General features: G+C 33.9%; 1 protein-coding gene across 1 annotated transcript in view; it reads left to right on the top strand.

Moving 5' to 3' along the window:
• FMN1 (formin 1) overlaps positions 1 to 26,840 on the top strand; it is a gene marked incomplete at both ends in the record, with an annotated part of 140,116 nt that overhangs the window by 45,385 nt on the left and 67,891 nt on the right. The window contains 3 exons of the mRNA XM_082317960.1: positions 3,023 to 3,813; positions 6,722 to 6,872; positions 18,660 to 18,747. Of these exons, the coding sequence (XP_082174086.1) occupies positions 3,023 to 3,813; positions 6,722 to 6,872; positions 18,660 to 18,747 (1,030 nt within the window). The remainder of the gene's footprint in view (positions 1 to 3,022; positions 3,814 to 6,721; positions 6,873 to 18,659; positions 18,748 to 26,840) is intronic.

The raw sequence follows: 26,840 nt of genomic DNA, 5'->3' as shown, positions 1-26,840 counted from the left end.
TAATAAAAATACTAACTATAAATTTGATGTATGGTGCATCAGAAGAAGTATTCTAAATTAATACAAATCCCACAAGTTCTAAAGAACAGCCCATTTGTAAAGTCAGGAAATCATCTTGCATAATGAATGGTTGTATTGACAAAAAGGTTGCATAAAAATTTGTTTTAGTTTAAACTTAGTTTAATTTAATTAATTAAATTTAGTTCATTTTAGTTATTTTAGTTTTAATTTGAGTTCTCCATAGGTTCCTTCAAGATTTGTATACTGAGGTCTAGTGGCTATTAGTAAGTATTCTGCAGCCTGAATTCTGAGATTTCATTCTAATGGGCAGTACCATGTAAAAAGGTTTTAGCCACAGACAGCTGAAAATTGTAATTTTTTTTTAAATTATTTTTAGTTATTGACTTGCTTTCAGGAGTCAAAGGTGCCTAAGTTTAGTACACACTGGTTTTCTTTATTATTTAATACTACATGTTGATAAGGTATCTAACTAGTCCTTAGTGGTAGAATAAAAAAAAGTAATAGACTTTATACATACTTGTCATAGTACATGACAGAAAAAGAATGTTTAAATTCTACCTGCATGGAATGACTGGATGCTGTTTGATCTCCATTTGATTCATTATAAGATTTTAGAGCATTTCATCTCTTTTGAAGAAATATTTGCGAGGAAGCAGACCTTTATTAAGAATTTTGTATCACTTATGTGTATATATATATAAATAGTACATATTAATATAAATATTCTTGAAAATTTTGTTGAAAATACTATCATAGTTATGTAAACTGAAAAGATTTCAATATTACTTAATCTTATTTTGGTGAACAAGATTTGTTTTGAGATGTAAGGTAGTTAAAATAAAAACTTGTTTTATTGCTTGTTGCTCTTTTATATTGCAGTCAGTTGGATAAGAGTGATCTTTTCCATTGATGAGATGTTCAACACAGTTTCCCAACTGTCATATTTGTTAAGCCTGCTTTTCTTTTTTATGCTTAGTAATTTTAGCCTTAATTCTTGTTTATGTTATCAATTTTATTATTTTTATTAACAGAAAATAATTTTGAAAATGTGAAAGAGTAAAAAGCAAGACAAAGCATAAAGCTATCACCTCAAATATAATTTTGAGTTTAAACCACAAATTTTATATTGTAAATTAAAGACTGAAGATCTGTAGTTGAAAAGGTATATAATACTAACACAGTTGCTTTCATGGCCAGTTAAATGTAATAAGTAGTTTTGTTAAATACTGTGCTTGTTTTACAGTGTGTTTTTAAGGTGACTTCAGATTTACTGCTGGGAAAATCTTTAACGTTCAAAGTAAATTGTTCTTTTGGGGAGTTTTTGATGTCCAATAGGGGCAAAATACTATGATAAACAAAATAGCTAAATTCCCTAAGGCAAACTGACTTCATTACCTCATTTATGGATCAGTACGCCAAGTTTAAAAAGAAAGGTGATTGCTCTGGAGCAATTCAAATGGCAGAAAATCTTTTCATAGTTGAACTGACCTAATAATTAAGCTGAGAGACAACAAACCTTGGTAGAGTAACAGTAGGAAAAGGAAAAAAGCCAAGTAAAAAATGTTCTATTTGTTGTACATATTAGTCCTAGTTCTTCTATAAAAGTACTAGAAATTGGATTGTTTCCAATACAAATCTCTGTTTTTCCAATACAAATCCAGTATTTTCAGATTGTTTACTTTGGACTTTATCTTAACAAATTGATTAGAATGCAAGCTGATCATACTGCTGTAAGAAATAACATGTATTGTTTGCATATCTATTCAAGCTTCTTTGTAGGATATAAAGTTGCAGTATATTACACTACTGTATTTGCCATACTGAGCTACACATGCATGACTTGGATGCATTTTAATGCTGTAAACTATTAACTCTGACCTAATACTCAGGTTGGAATGATAAGTAGGGAGTGCTATGTTGCCACTTCTGGCCAGCACTACGTGGGAATTTTTTAAGTGTGAATTGCTGCGTCTGCAGGAATTTGGGAAAATCACAGCTCATTAGCTGCTTCTGTTGAAATGTTGGCTTCCCTTTGTGCAGAGATCCTGAAAGAACCATGGAAAATGCTCTTTCAGGAGTCATTGCCTTGCAAAGAAACAGGATAACAGCTAGCTGCCTGATAGTATCATGGCATAAGAGAAAATAACTTGTAGGGACTTAATCATCTGCACTAGCAGTATTAGATTGGATTATTTAAAGGCGATATTTCTGTGTTAAATGTTCTGTATTTTTCTGATATCTGGTAAGAAAAGTGGGGTTTTTTTCTTCCTTACTTACATATCTTCTTGAAAGATTGTTATTTCCTTCTACCTCAGTGAAATCCTCTTCATCCTCTTGGTTCTAAGATTTATTTTCCTGAATTGTAGATTAAAATATATCTGGTAGAAATGAAGTTTTAATCTAATAGTAAAGATAAATCTGAAGGAGAATTTATGTGTACCTCTGTGAATTTAATTGTTGAGAACACTTTTAATAGATTGAGAAAGTGTTGTAAATTGTTTATTCAATGTTTTATCTGGGAGGAATTTCAACTTCTGTTGTGTTTAATCTATCTTCTATTTCCTAACATGTTAACTATATTTATGGCATATTTATGAAATGAAATAGTCAATAAAATCATGTCATTAAGTACAATACTATTTGAAAAAGGTACCTTTTTTCCATAATGCACTATTAATTATGGCATTCAGCAATTACAAACCAGTAAGTCTGCTTAAAGACAAGGTACAAGTTAGAATTTGCTAAATTGATGTTCTGGGTATTTACTCATAAAATATGTTGTTGAAACACACACTGCTTACATTTCTTTAAGGAGTAGTAATTGTCCAATTATGTAATAGCTTGCAACAAAGCCATTTAGAACTGGGAAAGTGAAGTATTTCTGTCATTATGGTTTGCTTAAAGTAAGAACATAGTCTAAATGTGAAGATTTTTAATTACTACAAAATAAACACTTGAGAAAAATATTTGCACTAAGGTTTTTTTTGTTGTTGTTCTGCAGTCTCAGTTTGAACTCAGGGTATTCCATATTCGTGGAGAACATGCTGTATCAACTGCTCAGCTTGAGGAAACCATTGCACATCTGAAGAATGAACTCGATAATAAATTAAACAGAAGAAATGAAAAAGCAAAGGATATTGGTGTTTCAACTGAAGATGATAACCCACCAAAGACGTATCGAAATGTATGTATACAGACTGACAGAGAAACTTTCATAAAGCCTAATGAAGAAGAAAACAGAGCTGTGAAAAATAACCAAATAGTACCCAAAAAGCTTAATATTTCTTCTTTGTCACATAGTATTTCTGCCCAAAGTGAAAATAAGGACAATTACAATGCACAGTCTTCAGAAAGTGTCTTATCTTGTCAACCAAAACAAGTCCTGCCTCCTCCCCCACCACCACCGCCACCACCACCACCGCCACCACCTCCTCCTCCCCTTCCTGATTCTTCACTGCCAGGTTTAGTTCCTCCACCACCACCTTTGCCAACGGGTCTGACTTCACTGACATCTCAGTTTGGATCTGGTCCACTGCCGCCTCCACTTTCTGAAGGCTGTAGGAATTTTCAAGCACCACCACCACCGCCACCACCACCGCTTCCAGGGTTGGGACCTCCTGTTCCACCTCCAGTGCCTGGATCTGGGTTACCTCCACCCCCTCCACCTCCTGGGCCTGGGTTCTTTTTTAATAGCACTTTATCTTCAAACCAAGGTCCTCGAAAACCTGCCATTGAACCTAGCCGTCCCATGAAGCCTTTGTATTGGACACGGATACAATTACAAGGCAACAGGTAAAATATATTTATTTGGACTTGGAGTTGCTATTTACAGGCTATGATACAAGGGTATGTATACTATTTAAGACTTAATAACAAAAAGTTGACAGTCTAGGAATGTATAGCAAAATCAGTGTAGAGGCATAGAATTTACATGTTTTAAGAAAAAAAAAATTGATTTTGAGCAACCTGATCTAGTGGAAGATATCGCTGCCCATGGCAGGGGCACGGGACTAAATGATCTTTAGAGGTCCCTTCTGACCAAACCATTCTATGATTCTGTGAAAGTGGTCTAATAGTATATGCCATTGTAGCAAATCTAAAGTTACTATGAAACATTGTTTTATTGATTTGTTTATAAGGGATCATTTGGTGAACAGGCATAAATAAAAAATTTTTGGACAGTCTTTTTGAAATGATCCCTCAACTTTTGTTTATGCTATCCATTTATTCAGCTGGCAGAAGAAAAGAAGTACTCCCATTTACACTTTCTGGGCCAGCATGCATACCTCACTGCCACAGTGGTATGTGGTTTTAGTGCTGCTCAGCTGCTCTTTTGGTTTTTGGCTGATTCTAACTTTGCTTCAAGAGTTTATCAATGTAACGTAGAGCTCTATTAAGAGGGCTGGCTCAAAAAGTATTTTTTGGGGATGCTTAAGCAACACAGACTATTTCTAGTTTAACAAGGAGTTGCTAGAATCATGAAATAAAATTCAGATCCTGTGTTATGCAAGTAATGAAATGACATGATTGGGGTCTTAAAATTCAAATCATTATTATCTGTATTCAAAATTGCATTAGCATAAGTGCAGTTACAACAATGCTAAGTTTATTTTAACCATTTTAATGAATTACCTTATATTCTTATATATGACATAGTCATAACATATAATAATATATTATATATGCTATACTATATATACACACACTATATTACATACTGTATTGTATACTGTGACTATATTATATATATTATATATTATATATTATATATTACAAATTATTATATTACAGATTATTATAGATTATTTATAGTAAGTCACTATAAATTATTTATTTAAATATTACAAATTATTTACGATTCTTTTTAATCTTCTATTTTAAGTTATTTTTAGGATTATATTTAAACACTGTTAAAGTAAATATCTGCATTTAAATGTATTTAAATATGAGTTTTATCTTAGTTTACAGCTTTTTGTTTGAATTTCTTTTGATGAGAAAGAATTATTATTCTGGTATAATAAAACATTGTAAGGTGTTAATATTTTATATAAAATGTTTGACAGGGACAAACAGTTAATGAAATGTCAATTGTATTCTTTCAGTGATTCAGAATTGAAGGCATTGAAATATTTTGGATCAGGGAGTTTGAGTATTTTGCTTTTACTTTCCCAAAATTACTAGTGCAATATTGTTTCATAGTAAATAAATATTTGGTCCAGAAATAAACCTTATTGTAATTCTTCCTATTGATTCACTGAAATCAAAATGTTTGTTCTGAAATATGCTAGTTCATCATGCTTTTGCTGAATGCAAGATAAGGTCTAAGTCATAGCTTTCTGGTGAACTGCTGGTCACCAGGTGGAATGGTCCAGCATTTTCATGGTCTACACCAGAACTGGAAACTTCTTCAAGGGTCTGCTGCTCAGATCAGCAGCTATCCAGGACTTCAAAGTTCTTGTTACAGAGCCAGAAAGAATCCTTCATTCTTCAGTGTGGCTGACACTATGACTAATATCAGGCAGAGTGGAGCTGTGAGCATGCCCTGTAACACAGAATATGCTGCATCAGCGGATGCTAATGGAAAAAAATAGAGTTCCTTAAACATTCATGATAGTAAATGTACAACTGAGTATTAAGTAGAAAAAAATCCTAAATTTGGAAAAAAGTTCAATTAATTTTGGTTCCCCTTAAGTTGGTAGGTAGTGCATTTTGTTGCATATTAAGTCTAATAAAAGTATATTTGGTGACATCAGCCATTTGTATTTTATAGGGGTTTTCATCACTTTTTTTTTATTACAAATAATTTCACTGCCTTTTAGTGACATCTGCTGGAAGAAATGGGCCCGCCTTCTACTGATAAACAGAGAAGAAGGAGCATTCAGTTTTGTCCCACATATTTTCCTGAAGCACTGAAATTTTGAAACACAGCTCATTCAAAATGGAAGTGCTGTGTTTGTGGCACTACATAGTATTTTCCCCAAATCCAGATAAAACTAGAGGATTGTGTAAACAATTTCCAAAGTGTTCCAAAACTAAATCTGGTCTTGGAAGGCAAAAAAAGAAGGAAAGATAATCCACATTTAATATTTATAGTTCATTGAGTGGAGCAGAATATTGATTAGCCTCCCAAAATATAGGCCACATAATTACTCTAGTTTCTCAGAACTGCAACAAGGATAAATATGAGCATACAACATCTGCAGTTAACATGAAGTGAATCAACTCCTGTACAAATGACCCCAAACGCTCTTAAAATATGCTTGAATAAAGTTTGTTCACTATTTGTTGATATTGTTTATTTTTATAGGTCTAAATAGATTACTGGGAATTTCTCAAAAAAAGCTGCTGTTGAAATACTCCTAATCCTAGTTGAAGTGGCAGAAATCTCTTGAGATGTATTTGCACAAGCTGCAGTTGTAATATTTGGTTGTTGTACAAAAACCTGTACAATACAAATAATGCATTTTGATAGTCCTGCAGGCATGGATACTAAATAGCTAAACTTTTTGGTACAGCCTTCTGCAAAACATTTTGACTCCTTACAAGAGCAAAGTATAGGGAAGGAATGCTGTTTGTATAGTAGCAGTGCATGTTGCTTTGAGTTTTAACCTATTATGGATTTTCATCTATTATGGTTAGATCTATTACAGTTTTTCATAAATGTTTATTGGAAATTTTATTATTACCTTTCCCTTTACAGGAAAACTGCCATGCCAACATTATGGGAATCACTAGAAGAACCTGATATACTTGATACTACCGAGTTTGAATATCTATTCTCCAAAGACACCACTCAGGAAAAAAGAAAACCATTATCAGAGACTTATGAAAAAAAAACCAAGGCCAAAAAGGTATTTATTGTTTCTCTGTATTTGCTTTTTTTGTGTTTAGTCACTGTTTAGTTTTACATTTTAAGAAAACTGCCTTTTTATTTATTGTTGAGTGAACAGATAATAGATGGGTTTGTAAATCTCATTTTAAAGCAAAATAGGTGGATTGCTGATTCAACTCTTGCTTGAGAATAAGGGGTTATTATTTACCTTGAAAGATTTCTTGCCTTTGAAATTCAAAGTTCCACATCCCAGTGAGGCAGAAAAAATATTGTATATGAGACCTGAATGGAAGTTCTAGTATGTATCTAAAAGTGCCAATATTTCAGGCCATATCTGCCCTTGAATGAATTTATAATTAAAGGCTGTCATTAAGTTACTCTAGCAAACCTCTCTTCTGCTGATATTAATCTTATTGGAAAAATAAAGTATAAAGCAAAATAAGACTGTTAGATGTTTTGAATAAGGAATGCCGAAAAACTTTTTTCCGCTATAGCAAAAGAGCTGTGTCAAGAAGGGATGGAACAATCATATCTTTAATGGACGAAAGTTTATGCAGTAGCTATGTCATTACCGTAGCACAGATATTGTCTGCCTTCAGACATGATCTGTTACAGAGAGAGCTTGTACTTGTGAATTACTGTGTGCAGATAGGACAAAGAAATGGCATTAGTAGTATTTGCTGCAGGAAAAATTCTGGGCTGAATAATAATCGATACTGTTTTCCTAAAACAATGTGGTTATATATTAGAAACCCGTTTAAATATATACTATATGGTAAATCTGTTTGAGTTTACCTGCTTAGGACCACAAGAGGGCACTTTGTATGTAAGCTATGCTATCTACCTCTTTCAATTTTATAATCCCTATAATATGAAGTATACATACATAGATCAGTGCAATCAGATCTCTCAAAACATCTTTGGTCATAAACTTCCTGTATTGTGTCTTAGTGCAATAGTTAATGAGAAGTGTAAATAAGGCTATAGAATTCATAAAAATTCAAACCTATGTGATGCAAAAAGTGAAAAATGAAAAATGGGGCCAGGATGGGGCCATGCTGGTATTTGTAAATACACCCTAACGAAATTATTAATTGTTACAGTCCTTCAAAAGTTAGATTGAAGTTGTCCATGAGCATCTCTGTGAAAAATATTTTGGCATATTTTACTTGACAAATGCTTCAAGTGCATATGGCATGTAGTACTCAGCTGTATCTGTAAATCCCATTAGTTCACATTTCTGATGCCCTCTTTCTAAAATTTATTTTTGCATTTCATTAATTTACCTCTTTCAGAAAGAATTATTTTATAGGAAATACAGGTTTCTAAAGAACTTTGAAGAAGAATGTAACTAACGTAACTTTATTGGAGAAATAATGTGCACAAATAGTTACCTTTGTATTTCAAAATCTCAGCAATTAAGTGAATATACCTATTTCTCCAGGTGTATGACAGCAAACCAGGTGGAGAATTAGGCTTGTATTCTGAAAGATGAAATTGCATTATTCTTTTTCCTTGCTGCTTTGTAAACTAACTTATTTGCTACAGCAGCACATTTTTTTAATGATCTCTCTTAACTTTATCCAAAATAGAATTGGATAATAGTGACTCTCTACAATATAGGAAATAATGGTATAATAATGAGGACTATTTCTTGTGAGAAACCCATGTATTTTCTTACAGAGATGATGTCTTTATTTATGTCACTGTTTGAATTATTCTGTTTTGTTATTAAATGTAAACTTATTATTTTAAGACTAGGGATATATTTACTGAAATTAATGAAAGTTCCTTTAAAGTACTGTGTGAAAATACAAAAATAAATCCTCTAAGAGATAAATGAAGAGTTATATCTATTACTATGTCTTTAGTTTGGTAAAACTCATGGGATTATGATCATGGTGTTACAAACCATGGGAATTGTAGGGCTTTCTGTGAAAATTTCAAAAACTCATGGCCAACAATATTAAACTTTCTGTTCTTGGTCAATTTAAAAATTAAAAATAAATCAGCTTTTAGAATTCAAATGAAATTTGAATTTAATTGAGTATAGAAGCATTTTCTTATTGTATATTCTGTCTTTCTACCTTTCTCTGTTAAATGACTCATAGCAGCAGCTGAATATTTTTACAGACAGTTGTTCATCTTAGATTGTCCTGTGTTATTCTTTGTCTCTCTGAAAGCCCAGATGTCTGCAGGCTGGCTCCAATGGATCAATCTTGGCGGGCTGCAAGCGATACAGTAGTAGAGAGGCATTTTATTTCGTTACAGGAGGGTTTATTAGTAGATAGTTACAGAAAGCTCCTGTAGATTAATGTAAATCTATCGGTTCTGCTGGCTTCATTTATGCTTTCTCATTCCTTTTCTCGGCTCTCAACTTTTCTTGTCTCTTTTTCTGACACTTATAGCTACCTACTCGGGTTTTAACAACAATCTTTTTCTTTGCTTCAATACAGAAATTTGTGCTTGTCTGGTCTTAAGAATGCTACAAGTGTCATGGTGTATGGAATTGTATAGTCTGGTTAAAGATGTTTTTCTACCGACATTAAGAACGACATATGAATCTTATGAGGTTCATCATATATTATAATTTTTAGCTGATGCTGTGTCATTTTGTATTTCTTTTTGTAAATTCTTTTCTCATATTCTATAAAAAAGCCTTCCAGAGCAAGATATAGGTACAGCGATAGAATCTAGAGTAGCAGTTTATGTTTAGAATAGGTAATGTTTGGAATAGTTTATGTTTGGAATAGTATTTTATTTAATAGTACGTTAGTGCTGACCTATTCACTGCATTAAATCTCCTCTGCACAAACTTTGTCCTATTTCATATCATCTTATACAAACTAAGTTGGACTTGCTTGGTATTTAGAGAAACAACAGACCAATAGGTGGTGCAGGATTGCTTATTAAAACATGATTACTTAATACTTTTCTCCTTGAATGAGAATTACGTCAGTACCTTACGATGAAGTTCCTTATGCAATTGGAAGCAAGATTCTATCTTTCAAATTAGAGGGGAATTGTTTCTCATTTAACCAGGTCTTCTTTATAAAACTAAGGAGACTTTAACAATTAGTGGCCTGTTGAATTATGACTTCTTTACCATCTATTTACATTTTTATTGCAGTTCCAAATAAAATAATATTATTCAATTTATTCTCAGAATCATTATTTTGGTGAAACCAGACAGAATAATCTGTATGTTTAGGCTGTGAAATGAATGCTTCTGTGGAAAGCATCACATTAAGCCTATAGAAATTTCACTTTGTACTGTTCTTACCCATTTGTCCACATGCTAGACACCTTATGGCAACACAAATTAAAATATTCACTGTATGCTATGTTTTTGTTGCTTACAGCTGATAGACATCTACCATTTTCAGCCAGAAATATCTAAATCTTGTCCTACATAAATGGAATGGATGATCTGTTTTCCAGTACCATCTGACAAGTTATACTCGGAAGGGAAACTTCTGAGTATATACTTATATTCATATATATTTATACTCATATATATATATATATATATAAAATGTACTTACAATATAATATATAATCTATAAAATAAATATTTATAGTATAGAACATATTTATACTCCTACATATACTCAGTGTCAAAATAGGAGAATACATTGAGGATTCTGGGGGCATCTTATGCTGGGTCTGGTTACCTCGGTATTTTCACTTATGATCTGGATAATGGAATATTAACTCTGCAGCCACCACCTAGTTGCAAGAGGCTTCAAATGTACTGGAGTAGACCCTTAGAAAGCTTTTGAGTATCAGAGATGTGGTCTGAAAGATAGGGATAAGCACGAAGCTAATACAGTTAACCACGAAGCTAATACAGTTAACCACAAGGCTAATACAGTTAAGGATATTCAGCTACCAAAAAATAAGATGAGGTACAACTGGCTAACTGACTAGGTAATAGTTTAGCAGAAAGGATCTTGGGATTATAATGGCTCACAAGAGGAACGTGAATTGTCAAATTGTGGTACTATTAAAAAGGGAAAACAAAAACTCTGATAGATCAATAGAAGCATTGCTTGCAAGACAATCTACAGTCTCTGTCTCAGTTAAGAACTGCATCTAGCTTTAGGCACTACAGCTCTTCATTAAAAATGTTCACTAACTGTGAAGAGTCAAGAAGAGTGAGAATGATGAAAGGCGTAAAAGTAGTCTTTGAGAAAAGAATGGAATTATTATGATTGTTTAGTCTAGAAAAAAGAAGGTTGATTGGGACACACAGTCAGTGTCACCAGACAATTATGGAAATTATGAAAAGCTTTCTAAGAGTAAGGATACCAAAGGAATGCAGAACAATTTTGGCTAGGGAAATTGTGTTTCTGTATTGGGAGATCTTTAAGAAAATTTGTTTTGAATGATACACATATAGTTGATACTGTCTTGAAGGGCAGAAATGCTTTGGATGACAATTTGAGTGCCTTTCCAACATCATGATTCTGCTACTCATTTAAAAGGCATAAAGTCCACTTTCTGTCCATTGTCCTATTGATGGAAACAGCTGCCTATCCTTTTTTCCAGAGTGGAAGCACTTTCATGATTCCCAAATTTGTTGCTTTCATGCCTGCCAGAAAATGGCTTGTTGATTGAGTTACGCTAGTTTCTAGAGGCTATCATCCTGACATGAGGATGAAATTATTAGAATTTGAAATGCAGTTATTAAAAAATAAGGTATTCTAACAAGCATGGGAGAAAAAAAAGGAAGGGAAGTTAAGAACCTTCCAGCAGCAATGGTAATACAACTTCTTAACGGACTGCATAGAGGGTGATTTTATTTATTTTTTGGCATCTATTAAATTATTTTGGAGAAATATAGTACATTCACTTGATAGTGATACAATGTAAAAGTAATATACTTTAACTGAAGGTCAGATGTACCTTTCTGGTACACTTACGTATTCTTGAAGTTTGTTATGGTAATGCTTATCTGGGCTTAGAAGCTCTGCAAAGTGTTTGGCTGCTCATGTTTCTTCAATCATGCGCTCCTTTGGAAAATTTAGCAGCTTTGGAAGAACCTCTTTTTTTCCAGCTCTACATCCTCTGAAATATTCCAGGAAACCCTTATTCTTGTGCATTTATCTGCTCTGCCTATATGCAATCTTGTAAATAAAAGTTCTACAGCATTATGTAGATAATGATCAAAATAAATATTCTAGTTTTTTAAGTATTATGCCCTGAGAGTAGAATTTGTCTTTTCTGGATGGGAAGAATTTACTGTCTAGATGAATATATTAGTTGTGTCCCAATATTAGAGCAAAATAGTGTGCCATGTATTTCAAAATAGTGTGCAATAAATTTAAGAATTAATAAATGTGATTCTTCTCTCATAAGAATTCTTTTGAAGTGTAAGACTAAAAGCATTATAATCTTATACAGGGTAATACAATGCAATGATTTTTTTGGATGTGATATCTATGACATGGAAAAGAGACTATTGCTTGCATCCTGACTTTCCCAGAGACTCTAGATGGATAAATAATCATAGAATCATAGAATCATTTAGGTTGGAAAAGACCCTTAAGATCATCGAGTCCAACTGTTAACCTATCACTGCCAAGTCCACCGCTAAACCATGTCCTCAAGCACCACGTCTACCCTTCTTTTAAATACCTCCAGGGATGGAGACTCAACCACTTCCCTGGGCAGCCTGTTCCAGTGCCTGACTACCCTTTCGGTGAGGAAGTTTTTCCTAACATCCAACCTAAACCTCCCCTGGCGCAGCTTGAGACCGTTCCCTCTCGTCCTATCGCTTGTTACTAGGGAGAAGAGACTGACCCCCACCTCGCTACAGCCTCCTTTCAGGTAGTTGTAGAGAGCAATAAGGTCTCCCCTCAGCCTCCTCTTCTCCAGACTAAACAACCCCAGCTCTTCGTAAGACTTGTTCTCTATGTGTAGAAGGAGTGGGATTGGAATGTATAGAAGGAGTGGGATTTATTTCCTAGGATAGTTCTGAAGTGGATGAATTTGCAACAGGCAAAGCTGAAGCTACTGGACAAAAATAAAGAAGTTCATTAGCACCTGAATATGAATCAAATAAATTTCTGTCTGATTTTGGCTAATTCAGTTAGTTTAATCTAAATACGTAAATTACTGGTATGATGCAGCTTGGCAATATACATTGGATCTAAAAGTATTTATGCCAGGTAAGGTGTTGTGGTCTTTAGTTAAGCTTTTTCAAATGCACATAGTTGGTGCCACTTTCAAAATTACTTAGATGTTACAGCTTCTTGGAAATCAACAAGAAAAAGGGCTAGATCCACCAGGTTATTTTAGCACACAACATCAATTTTGATATTGATTCTATTGGACATTTAGACTTTAAATGCCTTTTGAAAATTACTCCTATTTTTAACTCCTTTTTGAAGTATCACTGACATGCTCGTGAAAGTGCAACTGTTAATTTAGACTGTTTTCATTATCATTTCTATATTTTCTTATGCTTAGATTTCAGTTGTAGCATTCTGGACATATGATTTCTGCACATATTGTATTATCCACTAACACTCACATTAAAGCATTTGTCTAGGAATGCATGTTTTATTTAAAAAAAATATTGTAAGTTATATTTGCGAAATTGTAAATGGACTTCAACTATAAAGTTTTACGTACCAAAAATGTGCAACTGTAAGTAGATTCAGGACAGTACCGTTAAGGTCAATAGCTGTTTATGAAAACAATGAAAACTGAAAACAATTGACATATTAAAACTCTAACCAATTTTTCTGAAAAAAAAAAAAAAAAAAAAAAGTTGGTTGTTTTTGAAAGAACTCACCTTTCAATAGATTTGAATATAATTTGAAGGGTCTAACATCTTTCCCAGGCTCTGAAAGTCCTCTATGGATGTTTTCATTTCAGATGAAGGACTGAAGTTTTACATGCAAACAATTTTGCTTTCATTCATTCTAAACTGTTAACATTTCTTGTCTGTACATATCCATGCACATTTTTAAGCTGATAGGCACATGTAATTGTTTTCAAGCCATAGGTTCTCACTTTCCTATTACATTTGCAGAACCAAAATCTCTTCTTGTAGTACCAAATAGAAGAAAGGCAGAATTAGGACATATATTTTGGAATGAAATAAAAAACATGATTCATTATGTATTAAGTTATGATATCCTGTAAGCCTGAAAAAGAGGTAATTTGGAAAAGAACATTCCTTTGCTGTGATTTATTCCATGTGCATTCTGTAGCTCCATTGCTGGACTTACACATGTTTTGAAGTTGCATTAGTTTTTCCAATATATTTGGGCACTTGTTAGTAACTTATCCTCAAAAACTCAAGTATTTTCTATACTTTTCCAAGAAACAGGATAGTTGGATGTGTGATGCCACTCTGTCTTCATCTTACAAAAAAAATGAGTAAATGTCAAGTAATTTGTGTCAGGTGTATGCTCCAAATGAAAGTCCATCAATCATTTTTGGCCCTTTAGTGCAATGATTATCATTTCAAAGACGCAGGAGGACATTAAAGATAATGGCTTTTCTGTTGTCTATTATCTCTAACAGACTTCACATAATTATTAACATGTGTTCTCATTTAAGAAGAGTGTCAATATTTTGAGTGAATTGCATTTTTTTAACTGAAAGGGATATGTCTGTCAGCAAGTTTTTTGTCCATCTAACTAAATGAGCAATTATAATTAATGAATTTTGTGTTTCCACAAGAAGGGCAGATATTGCAGAAAATGTTGGAAGCTTTGCAGGGTTGAAACACAATGACTGTCTTCAGCTGTCTGCATAAGATAATAAACAGTGTTCAAACTTGAGTGGAAGTAGTAAAATGCTAGTGCGTGCTCCTCCGAGGCACTCTCACTTTCTTCTTATTTTTTGTACTGCACTGAGAAGAATGAATATGGCATTTTCTTGTTTACCACAAAGCTCTGCAGTCATGTAGGATATGGAAAGTATCTGTAAAGGGTAAATACCTATTTTGTGGCTTTGTCTTGTTTTTACAGTTTTGATAGGAATAAAAGTATTGAAATAAGTTTCTTTCTTACTAGCTCATTTCTTACCTCCTGTTTTATCCTGAGAAATTGCCATTTGCTTGTCCTTTAGCAAAAGGCTAAAAATAGTGGGTTTTTTTTAATCCAATAGAATTGCAAATAGGTTTACATCTCCTAAAATACTTTAAAAATAAATATTTAAAAATACAAAGCTATGGTTCATCCGTGTTCAGTAAAAAATAGTTAAACTTGGCTCTCCTTTGAGCAGGAATAGAAGAGATAATGTCTAGTCTTAAGCTTCTGAAATTTCATTGGTAACTCTTGGGGTGTTTTTGTAGAATGGCTTGAGGGGCATACTTACTTGCTTCTTGTGCAGGCTATTCTTCCTCTGTTTGAACGGGGTTTCAGCAGACTACTCATGGGTCCAGGCTGTTGACTTCACCATAAAAGTTAATGAGTGGGAATGGAGGGAAACACGGTGATATGCAGGACAGCTTTTTAGCTTATGGCTTCTCTTGATAAATTTAAATATTATGGAAAGAACCCATGCACCAGCAGGAGGAAGGATTTAGCTTTTAATCACTAAAGTAAACTGAATCTGTTCAGATTTCAGCACCAGTAAGTGTCCTGGACAAAATGTAGACATTACAGTTAGACAAAACAGTGAGGTCTGTCATATAATATTTAATGAAATACATTTCTGGCTACATTAGAGAAACACCTTTTAATGGGAATGACAGAATAATTTATGAATGTATTCAAGCTTCAGTATGTCTCCACTTCTAAATTAGATGATAAATATTTGAAAGATGTAGAAGGAGCACTTGTGTACAGCAAATCAAGTAACTTAATAACATTAAAAAATAGTCAGGGAACACCACACAGAGCAAATAATGTTATGGATCAGTGAATTAAATGAATTAGCACCAGCAGTCACAATTTTGTCACTGAGCCAGAAGATGCTGCATCCATTACAACAATACATTCGTAGTCTGGAGGAGCGACAGGCAGCTGCCAAACCCTGCCAGCTGGCATAGCAGCATCAACTGGCGTCAGCTGGGTTTTAGCTGCTTACCTGTCACTGCCAGCTACAAGCAAGTCCCAATATGCTGAGAGGTGATCAGTGATTTGTCTTTTAAAAGCACAGACTAAATAGTTCAATACAGTCTTTACAAACTTTCATTTTATTTGCCTTATGGTTTTTATGACCTGGAAAAGTGCTGATTTTTTTGAGTCTCCTTTCCATTTGGAACTCACACACGTATTTAACTCCCTGTCAGTGACTTCCCCAGAAAAAACATAATTTGGAGCAAAATGAGTATCTCTGAAAATATGTTCTCTTTTTTACTACTGATTATATATTTTTGTTGCAAAATCTTTCAAGTTACACATTGGTTCTAAAAATCTATTACAAAAGTCACTTAGCATTACAACTGTGTTTTAGAGTAGTTTTATGCCCAATTTAAGCTATTCTGTTGTCTTGTTGCTCCATTTTTGCTCTCTAATGAATAAAATATTAGCCTTCAGTTACAGATTTCACTTGGTTGAAGCTGTTTCAGGTAGTCTGAGTCTAGTTTGATGCCTGGTAATTGTGACCATGTGTACATTTGTCTAAAATGCATGTGAACATACAGTTAGCTGGCCATTTTAAAACATGAATCTCTGTTTTAGCTTTTAAAATTATACAGGGTCTTCTTTAAAATTTTTTTCACTAATCTTTTAAGGAGGAAGTCTTGCTTAGCAATGTGAGCGAGTTTGATCGTATCTGGAGAATATATTAGCACTGAAAAATACTTTAATAGAATGATTTCAGATGTCATATTGTCTACAACAGCTATAGTATGGAAAGGTTTTGCCTCAAACTAGGCATGTCTAATGAGGTTTATGACAACCTATGAATTTGCCCCTGAACAAGGTCAACTTGGAGGTCGGTGAATGCTATACAAATTGCATACTACTCAAGCCTGTAATTATCCCTGTAAGAAGTTAATGTGCTGCGGAGTTCAGCAAATTCATGTAAAGCTTCAGAAATGACCATGATAAACTGAGCAGTTACTTACATTTGCTCTGAAAAATCATAGTCAACAGGATGCGATCCTTACAGAGTGTTCATTTATGATAACTTGTATCCAAATCATCTTGTCTGCTTATGTACTCAGGAGATAAAGAGCCTGAATTCCTTCTGATTTGAAGAAAACACTTTCAATAGTATTTCTTTCTTAATATCCAGCATATGTGCTGTAAATATAGGCTGAAAAAAACTCTCAGGATAGATTTTACTTCCAATTTTGAGAGAAAATATGCAACATCTACTTTAACATAAGTTCATTAAATGTTGAGTCCCTACAACAGGGACATAAAATATGTATCAGATCTTTGTTGAAGGCAACCTGTATTCCAACTTGTTCATGTATTGTCCAATTTCAGTAGTCTATAAATAAGAACTAACGTTGCATTTTCAGGTGAAAATGTGGCTATCATTTCTCTTTTTCCTGTATTTTTCAAATACAAATCTACTTTTATATAGGTGAATGACGAAGTAGTTGCACAGTTAAATATTCCTAAATCCCATAAAACATAGGTAAGAAACATTTGTATGAGTTAGTATAAATTTTGTCAGTTAACTCTCTGTAATTTGAGCATCTATAAGAATTTTACAGGGATGAGGGATAACAATTACTTAAAGGTTTTAGTATTATTAAATATCCAAATATTAGTGCCACCAACTATTAAAATTAAATTTAGATACATATAGATTAAATATTGTTCAGATACTAGGAATACAAATTTAGGAAAAACTTACCTATTAGTTTTAATTGTACATATGAGTTAGTATTTTTAATAGTATTTGTTCATGAACGCTATGAAGTAAGCCAACTGCTTGGATCTGAATATTTCTTTTTTTTTTTTTTAAGAACTTATGCCTGTATTGCATTTTGTGATGTGCTGCTGTCATATCTTCCTTATGTCATAAACTAAAATCACAAATACCAACAGTCCAAACATTTTGGTTTTGACATTTCTAACACCTGAACTACACTTCTAAAGTTCTGATGGTTTACTTTTCATTATTTATGGGCTGATCCACATCAGTATCACTAATTTCAACCAGCCAAAATAACTTCCTCAAGACTTCCTTCCCTCCTTTTTCTTCTCTTCCCCCCACCTAACATCTGAAAAGATTACAATCTGAATGTCAGTATATTATACTAACAAGTGTCTGTTACCCAAAATGTGAACAAAATCCTCAAATCCTTGTGAAGTGTCAAGGGTGTGGGAAGAAGCACATTCAGACAAGAGTGAAAGAAATCCTTTCAGTAGCCCCTAGTGGTCCAGCAACAGTGCTGAGAGGGCATGAGAAGACAATTCTCCAGTTCTCCTTGGTCAGGAATTGATCCTTTGTCAAAAAGATAGACTTAAATGTGTTCACACTGAAATATAAACTAGCAGACAAACTAAGGAACTTGTGATGTACTCAGAGTGTCTTAAATAGTTCTGCCCTGATCACCTTAAGGAGAAGGGGGAAAAAGTATATTCCAGAATAAATATTTGATGTGCCTTTTTTTTCCTTCTTAATAGCATCCTACAAGTAAGGGGTGATGTTCTTTACTAGACCTAGTGAGAATTCAAGCTTACATTTGTCTGGCATGTGTTAAGGTGCAGAGCATAGAGATAAGATGAAGGTCTTACTGCCACATTTAGTTAATAAAAAGGTTTGATGTTTGGAAAGACGTTGAATTCAATTCATAAATTAGCTTCTGTCATTGGTGTGAATGAATCCTTTGTAGAGTGTTCATTTGATCTCAGATCATTTTGCATCATCTTTCTAGATTATCAAATTGTTGGATGGAAAACGGTCTCAAACTGTAGGAATTTTAATATCCAGTTTGCACCTGGAGATGAAGGATATTCAACAAGGTAAGTGTTTCTTAAAGTTAATGTATCATATTTGCATGGATATTTTCTCATAGCCCCCGTCAGAGAATTTCTTACATTACAGAATTTGCTTTGAATATAGTCTTCTTTAAGATATCAGAAGAGTCGTTCTTCCAGTATATTCCAGCATATGTAAAAGTTTCACCTAAATAATCAGAAATGAATTTAGGTACAGCTCCTTCTGTACCTTTTGTGCTTCAAACATGCAGTCGGTATTTGTTGAATGTTTAAATTTTGCTTCATTAGCACTATAAAAAGCACATCCCAAACTGATGCAGCTGCCACATAGCAATCAGAAAGATGATTACTGGGTGGCTTATTTCAAAGCGTAGGGCTACTCCATGTATAAATTCCATTACTGGCAGAAATTGTCTGAGTTTGCCAATACAACTGTAGAGAAATACAGATTTTTCAGAACACTGGAGTAATTCAGATTCTGCTTATGTTCTGGATTTAAAAAGATATTGTTTAAGGATATTGTTTATTTCTTTTTCACATTAAAAAAAGGAAAATATTCACCATTTAAAACAACTGCTGGAAGAATTCAAGTTGATGTCTCCTTTTTGCTATTGTTTTCCCTCCATCACATGCAAATACTGGGGTGGGTGTTGAGATGCTGCTGGCATTGATTGTTATTAATTTCAGAAAAGCCTTTGAGCATCTAGCACTTTAAAAGCACAAGGGCTTGCAGATGTCTCTTGGGATGGAGGGAAACAACAAAAAGAAGGAATAACTTTGTGCCTGCCAGTATTGTGTGAAAGGTATCAAATGAGATGGAAAAAAACTGCTATTACTAAAGGTCTGAATAATTTGCTGGCAGGAATTACAGCAACATAGGATAGGATAGTAGCTGTATTATAAAAACTGGGTAGTATTCTTAAGTATCTTCAGAGATATTTTCATGACTTTTTATTTTCCATGCCATGATGTTCTACTAAAATAGAACACCTCTCTATCCATCTATCTATCAGTTGTTTGCTGTACTTCCATAGCTTTTGAAACCCTCTCACCAATTTATATGAAATTTAAAAGAAAAGAATAAGTCAAATGTTTAGGTACGTATACACTAGCATTTTAGCTTGAATCAGCAGTGCACTTTTGAATCAAATCTACCAGTTGTCCCCTTTGCTGTGTTAGCATTGCAGAGCAATGCAGAACAGTCTTAGAGTGCACAAACATCTTTCAGAATTAAATTAAGTGAGAAGATGTGCTCTAGGAGCACACCAGCAGTCTCCACCTGTAGCAGGCTTTAATTTCCACCAGATCAGATGAGAGATAGTTAAAACTCCCTGACACGTGTATAGTGTGAACACTGGATCCTCAGTACGAGCTGTTGCTGTCTACAAATCCATTTCTAAAGACTACACTACTTGCAGTTGTAGACATAGCTAATGTAGTCCTACAAGTTTAATGAGAATTAGAGTCTTGGTAGGAAAGAGACAGCAAGACAAGCACTGTCACTGAAGGAAAGTTTATAACTCATCAGCCTCTCTATTCTGAGGTAGCAAATGGCTGGCCTGTCACCACATGTGTTGCTCAAGGCGGCAAAGGGATATGCTGCCTCTCGTTTATGGAAACAGCTAGGAGATACAAACAGGATTTGGGAATACTGTTAGTGGAACTTTTTTTTTTAAATATATTACAAAGCAGGATGAGTGACTAATCCAGATCTGTGTGCAGAGACCATCTAGGGAAAAAAAACAGTTCAGCAGACTCAGGGAAAACATCTGTTCTGTAGAGAGGATCTTTAGAACTGAATACTACAATGAAGACAACAGTAGAATTATGCTTGTTTCTCTTTTAGTGTGTGTTTATCCCCTAGTATTTTGTTCAATTTAAGTCTGTGCACAGTCCTGCCTATCAGCAGACAAATTCTTTGAAGACTGCTATAGTCAACACACTGGATGAAAAAAAGATCATAACAAGCTAAATAGCTCACGACACCACCTAACCAAAAAAGTGTATGATCATTGGGTGATGAACATCGAAGTTGTTTGTTTTTTTTTTTTTTTCACAAAGTGAAGTTACAAAGAGCTACCTCTAAGAAACATGAAAATTAAGCACTCTTCCCTTTTTTTCAAGCCAGTTTCCATTGCATAATTCAGTATGTGAAAGACAGGGAAGAGAAAAGTTAATGGTCTTTGGCAGCTTGCAACAAAGAATGAAGAAACTTGAAGCAAAAGAAAGTCAAAATGAAAAAAAAAAAAGATATCTAATTTTATTTCAAGTTTTTCCAAATATGTTTGTTGAAAAGCCATGTAGAAATGAATTTACTCTCTATGTATAGTGTACCGGTTACTCTACCTTAAGTAGCAGTTACAGAAATACAGATACAGAAAAACTGTCTTCAAGTGAACTGCCCCATGCATACAGATGCATGCAAAATTGTAGAGAAGACAAAAGAAGAGTAATCACAAGAAAAATTACATCCTTCTTTAAAATAGTGTGACATTTCTGCATCTATGGGATTACCCTCCCAAATTAAAGTAAATAGCTTCACAGCATATTCTGTAGGTAGCTCAGCAGTGCAAAACAAGCAAGTGACCATATCTGGCACCCAGATGTTTCAGTTTGCATTTGATAATGAGCCAGCTGCCACGCTTCAGGAAGGGAATCTCCCACACATGTTTGAGAGAGTGAAGTTCATCCTTTGCAGATAAGTTTAAATTCTTTCTGTATTTGAGTACAGTCTAGGGAAAAGACAATGTGAAACTGAATAATTATTTTGGCTAGTGTTGGTATTATGTGATGCAGAGGGAAAGTTAACATTGTCATGCTGCACCTGTCCTAATATTCAGCTTTTTGGTAGGTGGGAGAGGAGGAGAAATCCTAGGTGCTGTAATATTCTGATAACACTAACAAATTTTATTGGTGAATCTGGTACTGAAGAGGGTAATATAGTTTCTGATTAGACTGCTATTAATGATATTCATTTCCTGAGCAGAAGAAGCAGATAGAAAATCTGTCTGTCTGTCTCAGTAAGCTATATAGGATCTGTATTTATATTTAAAAATCAAATAGCAATAATCAAATTGTGCATACGTTTGAGATTATTTTCAAGGCTGCCTTTTTTAAAAACCTTTATAAAGAAGAGATGAGGAATAGTGGAGATCAGCTCTTAGGTAAGGAACATGCTTTAACATTCCACACTTAGAGAAGTACTCTCCATTTTGTATCAATGCACTTCTGTCTTACTTTTCCTATCATTGTTCAGTTGAAATATTACAGCTCAAGAGACTAACTTGTGGCTCAAGACTACTTGTGTGGCTTTGCTATTGAAATATTACAACTCACTCCGCAGTGAGGTGTTTCAGGTCTGTTTCTAATGGAAATGCAAAGACCCTCTGTGGGTACTGGTCCCAGCTTTTTACAGGGCCACATTCCAGCCACTCAGGCAGTTCCCAGTATAGTAGCTAGCAATAGCAGTATACTGGAAAATACATTATAATACTCTTTTCTGCAGCGTACATCATCTGTGCCAGCTTCACATGAGCTACTGAGATCTTCATTCAAGAGTAAACTGGCAAAATTGTGGGGCAGCCCAGAATCAGAAAAGTTTTAGTTACAGAAAATGGGATATAGATAAAATGTAGATGCCTATGTCCAAAAGAGTGATTCTCCCAAATCCCTCCCTACCTCTGTAGTACCTGCATTTTGCCACTAAAATTGCGGGGCACCAGAAGTTCTGCTTCTGTACATTGCTGGAAATAGTTCACTAATACCCCTGATTTCCATCAGGATGCATTAACTAGATGGTCTCACATGCTGGTATATTTTCCTTGGGACCAAATCTATAAGATGCAGTAGATCACACCAGATGCACACTTTATAGCTTATTGCACTCTTTGTGGCCAATAAAGTGCCATATCACTCCATGCAGACCAGCTGCGTGCTTTGCTAGTACATTTACCAAGGCAAGAGTTTAACACTGCAGCACTGCAATGCTGACAGAACTTAGCCTATATGGCAAAGGGGAGAATTTAACACTGATCCTTGGCATTGAGACTATTTCTAATGCTAATTTAGTATTTTTTTTCTTTCCTAGATTTTAAGCAATTAAATATAATGTCTGAGACTCCATTTATTAAATCAGAGTAGCACTGGCCAACCTCTAATAGCACGTATGGGAACCTGGTATGTTTATTGTGCGTTTGGAACATTCTTGTGTTCACCAACAATCTAAATGCAGAGGCACATTAAGCTTTGAAAATATTGGAGAAATGTATTTGATCACACTTAGACGGGATGGATTAGAATGGATTTTGTTTAAAAAGCCTAGGTCATGCCATCTGCTTTTTTAGATTCACCTTCATTATTGGGTTTTTTTTGGTTGCTCCTCAAATGTGGAATATATTTTTATTATGGTGCCACAGTAATGATATTCTGATGGTGAGCAATGCAAATAACTATCATGCCACTCTGCATCAAAGTTTTTTGCATGGCATTGTAGGAGGGGACCAACTTTCTAGAAAGAGCACAGTTATGATACTATTGTACAATGCCAGTCAGCCAGTTGAAAACTGTTTGATTGGTCTTCAACTTTGTGATTTACCCTCCATTGTCACCATATTGGAGTAAATAATTAGAATGTGAACAGCAGATTAACTCACCCAGACTGATTTTCAGTTCAATAATAATTCTAATTCTATATTATGTTTCTAATAATCCTGGGATTTCTGTGTGGTCTTCCTCTAATGAGAGGCCATAGAAATTATATAAATAGGTTGCATTGTCTTAGTGCAATTTATGGTTTATGGCACATCTAAACTTTAGAGAACAGTATCATTGTTAACCAGGCACTTTTCTTAGCATCTGAAAGACTATGTTTTATATGTATAAGGCAAACTATTCCAAAGCAATTCTAATCTGTAGACCTTAGTGTGCTCAGAATTTCTGAATCCCAATGTGTTTTAACCATACCATGCAGCACAAATAGTTTCACAGTTCCTTTCTCTATTATATTTTGGAAATACTTCTGGATAAAGATAAATGCTTTGGAATATTTCTTACTTGAACTATGTGAAAAGAGTTTTATTAGGTTTTCAGCTAAAATATTTTGCAGGATGGAAGCGTAGATTATAAAGGTTTAAAAACTTGTTCCAAAGTTGTGTGACTTTTCCACCTACACAGGATATTACATATATGCATTCTATATATATTGTATACTATGCATAAAGTATAGAGACAGCTGCATTCCCATCTCAGAAGTTGGGAAACAATTTTCTTTAAAAGTTATTTTCTTTGTTCTGGGAAATTCACAACATACATTTTTGTGAATCTGCCTTGGGCATCCAGCCTGATGTGGGTCGGTTAACATCAGTGCCAGAGTCTTTTGCTCATGACTTCTTGCAAGATTTGAGCTTTCTTAGTCTTCTAAACCTACATCGTGCCCATGGTGCTTCTTTGTAATGTATATTTTAATGTTTTTTTATGTTGCATGATAATTAAATACCGGAGAAAACCTTTAAACAAGTTTAGAACATATCAATTTGTCAGAAGTAAACCAGAGCGATTTGGATATTTTAGGCAGTTTTGCCAAGTAGGGATTTGTATTTGACAATCATCATTTTCTAATTGACTAGATCAGTCACAATTTAATTTAAATTTCCCTGTGACTGGCTTCATGTTCCCATGAAATCAAGCCTTACTCAGCAGAATGTACTATATAAAACAATGAAGTGCTTCCAGGTCAAATAAATGTACCTTTGGCAAGCTCTTTTTATTTAAATCACATATTTCTGTTTTATCATTAGGGAGCAGTTAAGGTGATTTCTTCATATTTCATAGTTTAATTGCCACATTAAGTGGTTTGATACTGCTGAATATATGTAAGCTCTGTCAGCAGGACTTAAATTCTGGTTTAATCAAAATGTGTTTAGTAGGAGTGAGGCTGTATATCAGAGTCAGCCTTAAGACTGTTGGTATTTAAGCTGGTTAAGAGAAGTATCTTTTTCATACTTAAACTCTAGGTTCTATGGTTGTATGTAGACTGCACACAGTATGCTTTAAATTCTGAGCTTTTCTTTGGTTTACATTTTTGAAGTGATAAAACAGAGTGTGTGAAAAATCTGTGTGGTACAGCATCTGTTTTTTACAGTTAGATTCATTTTTAAAAAGTGAGTCTGTTAAAAACCTTTGGTACAAGTTTATATTCGAAGCAATACTCTTAGTATGTGAAATGTAGTTGGCAAGTATTTTTATGTGTGCCTGTTAGTTTGAATGCATGATGCTGATCTGTTTTTTGTCCTAGCTGACGGTTATTATATCCTAATGGGTGCAACCCTGCACTAATGATCCTTGTGTATATAAATTCTTCTTGTTGTGAGCAGACACCATAGGCCACATAAAAATGTTTGCCTCAATTTCCCTGCAAAAAAGGATCTCAGAAACCAGACTTGGCCAAGTAACAGATTTTTTAAAGGTAGAGGAACCCAATAAAATTACCAGCTTTTCACAGCATGAGTCTACTTCCTTTCGACATATTGTGAGGTGTAGGTGAAATATTCTAACTGAACTGACAGTGTAAGGAAGACAGCTAACTAGAAAGCAAGATAAAAGTAAAAACCACCAGTGATGATTGATATTGTAATAGCTATTAATTGTTTTGGAGCCTCTTTTGTAGATTTATGACACTTCACCTATATTACTTACACTTATGTGAGTCTTGATATAATGAGATTTAATGCAGTATAGTATCATGGTTAAATTCACTGTATGAGGAAGAGCATTTTGAAAAACTTATCAAGGTTTTTATTCATTTTAATTATGTTAATATATATATGATTAAAATTGGGTTTTGTTTTTCACAGAAAAATTAAGAAGCTTTTGTTCCTTGTAACTCTAAGTAAAAAGTAAAATAATTAGTTTCTTTGATGTAGTGTAATGTTTTTTTTTCAGCTACCCCAATTCAAGTTAATTTACACAACATACTGTGAATGTATAGCACATGATGTATTTTAAAAATATGAAGAATACTAAGACACCTGTGAATTTGGGGATTTCTTCCAGCTTTTCAAAATCAATGCTTCTCTTTAAAAAAATGGGCCAGTCTTCATAATTTTACGTGTTTTCATTTTTGTCTTCTACTCCAAGTGTGTATGGTATTAAGTTTGATCAGCTTGAATGAAAAAAGATATAAGGACAAAGATAAAAATATTAAAATACATAAAGATGAAATAAAGGAGTCTGTGTGGATTTTGGCAGTAATTCTGACTTTTTGGGAGTATGTCTACATACATTAACATCCTAAGATGTCCAGCTATCATTAAATTGAGTAATATGGTTAGATTTTTAACTGCAGCCTGTCTGCATGGTCATTGCCAATAACAGCAGGACAGGTTGCATAGCAAGTAAATCAGAAAATATTTTCTTGGTACTTTTACAGAATCACATACTTGTCCAAAAGAGAAAATAATTCATATGAATGTCTCTTAACACTGATTATTATTAATTCTGTTAAAAATGTGTTCATTTATCAGATTGTATTTTATTAGTTTAATCTCAAACATTTTTTGCTTTATCATGTCACTTCAAAACAATGCTGATTTGTTAGAACTGGTGTTGAGTACAGAAACACGGATAAGGAAATACAGCATTAAAAACCACTTTATGATTTTGGGGCCTTTTTTGTGACAAATCTCTGCCTGAAAATTCAAGTGAGATGTACAAATCTTGATATTCTTATTAAAGTGTTCTTTTTTTCAATCTACTTCCTCTCATTGTACTAGCTCTGTACCTAAAAAAATCTACTATTAGTTACATGTTTTGCATTTTTGGTACAAGTTCAAATTACCTCCAGTAAGTTGCTTTTCTAGATAACTCTGAACAAATAAATTTCTCCTTGTAAGCAGATTTTGGAATATTCCAAAATAGGATGGAAGTGAAACCACAAGGGGAAATTTTTGAACTCAATATGCATATTTTAAAATCTTAACAATTTTGGACTGTGAAACCAATTTTCCAATAGATTTTCCAATCTCTTTGGTTCTTTTGAAATGTCATTGGATAATACAGAAGATAATGCAACTCATGGAACCGTCTTGCAAGAGCCAACAGATGATCTCATAGATTTGATC

The sequence above is a fragment of the Platalea leucorodia genome (genome assembly GCF_965183815.1).
Source record: "Platalea leucorodia genome assembly, chromosome: 7".
Classification (NCBI taxonomy): Eukaryota; Metazoa; Chordata; class Aves; order Pelecaniformes; family Threskiornithidae; genus Platalea; species Platalea leucorodia.
The sequence above is the reverse complement of the archived record's forward strand: the minus strand, read 5'-3'. Positions and strand labels throughout refer to the sequence as shown.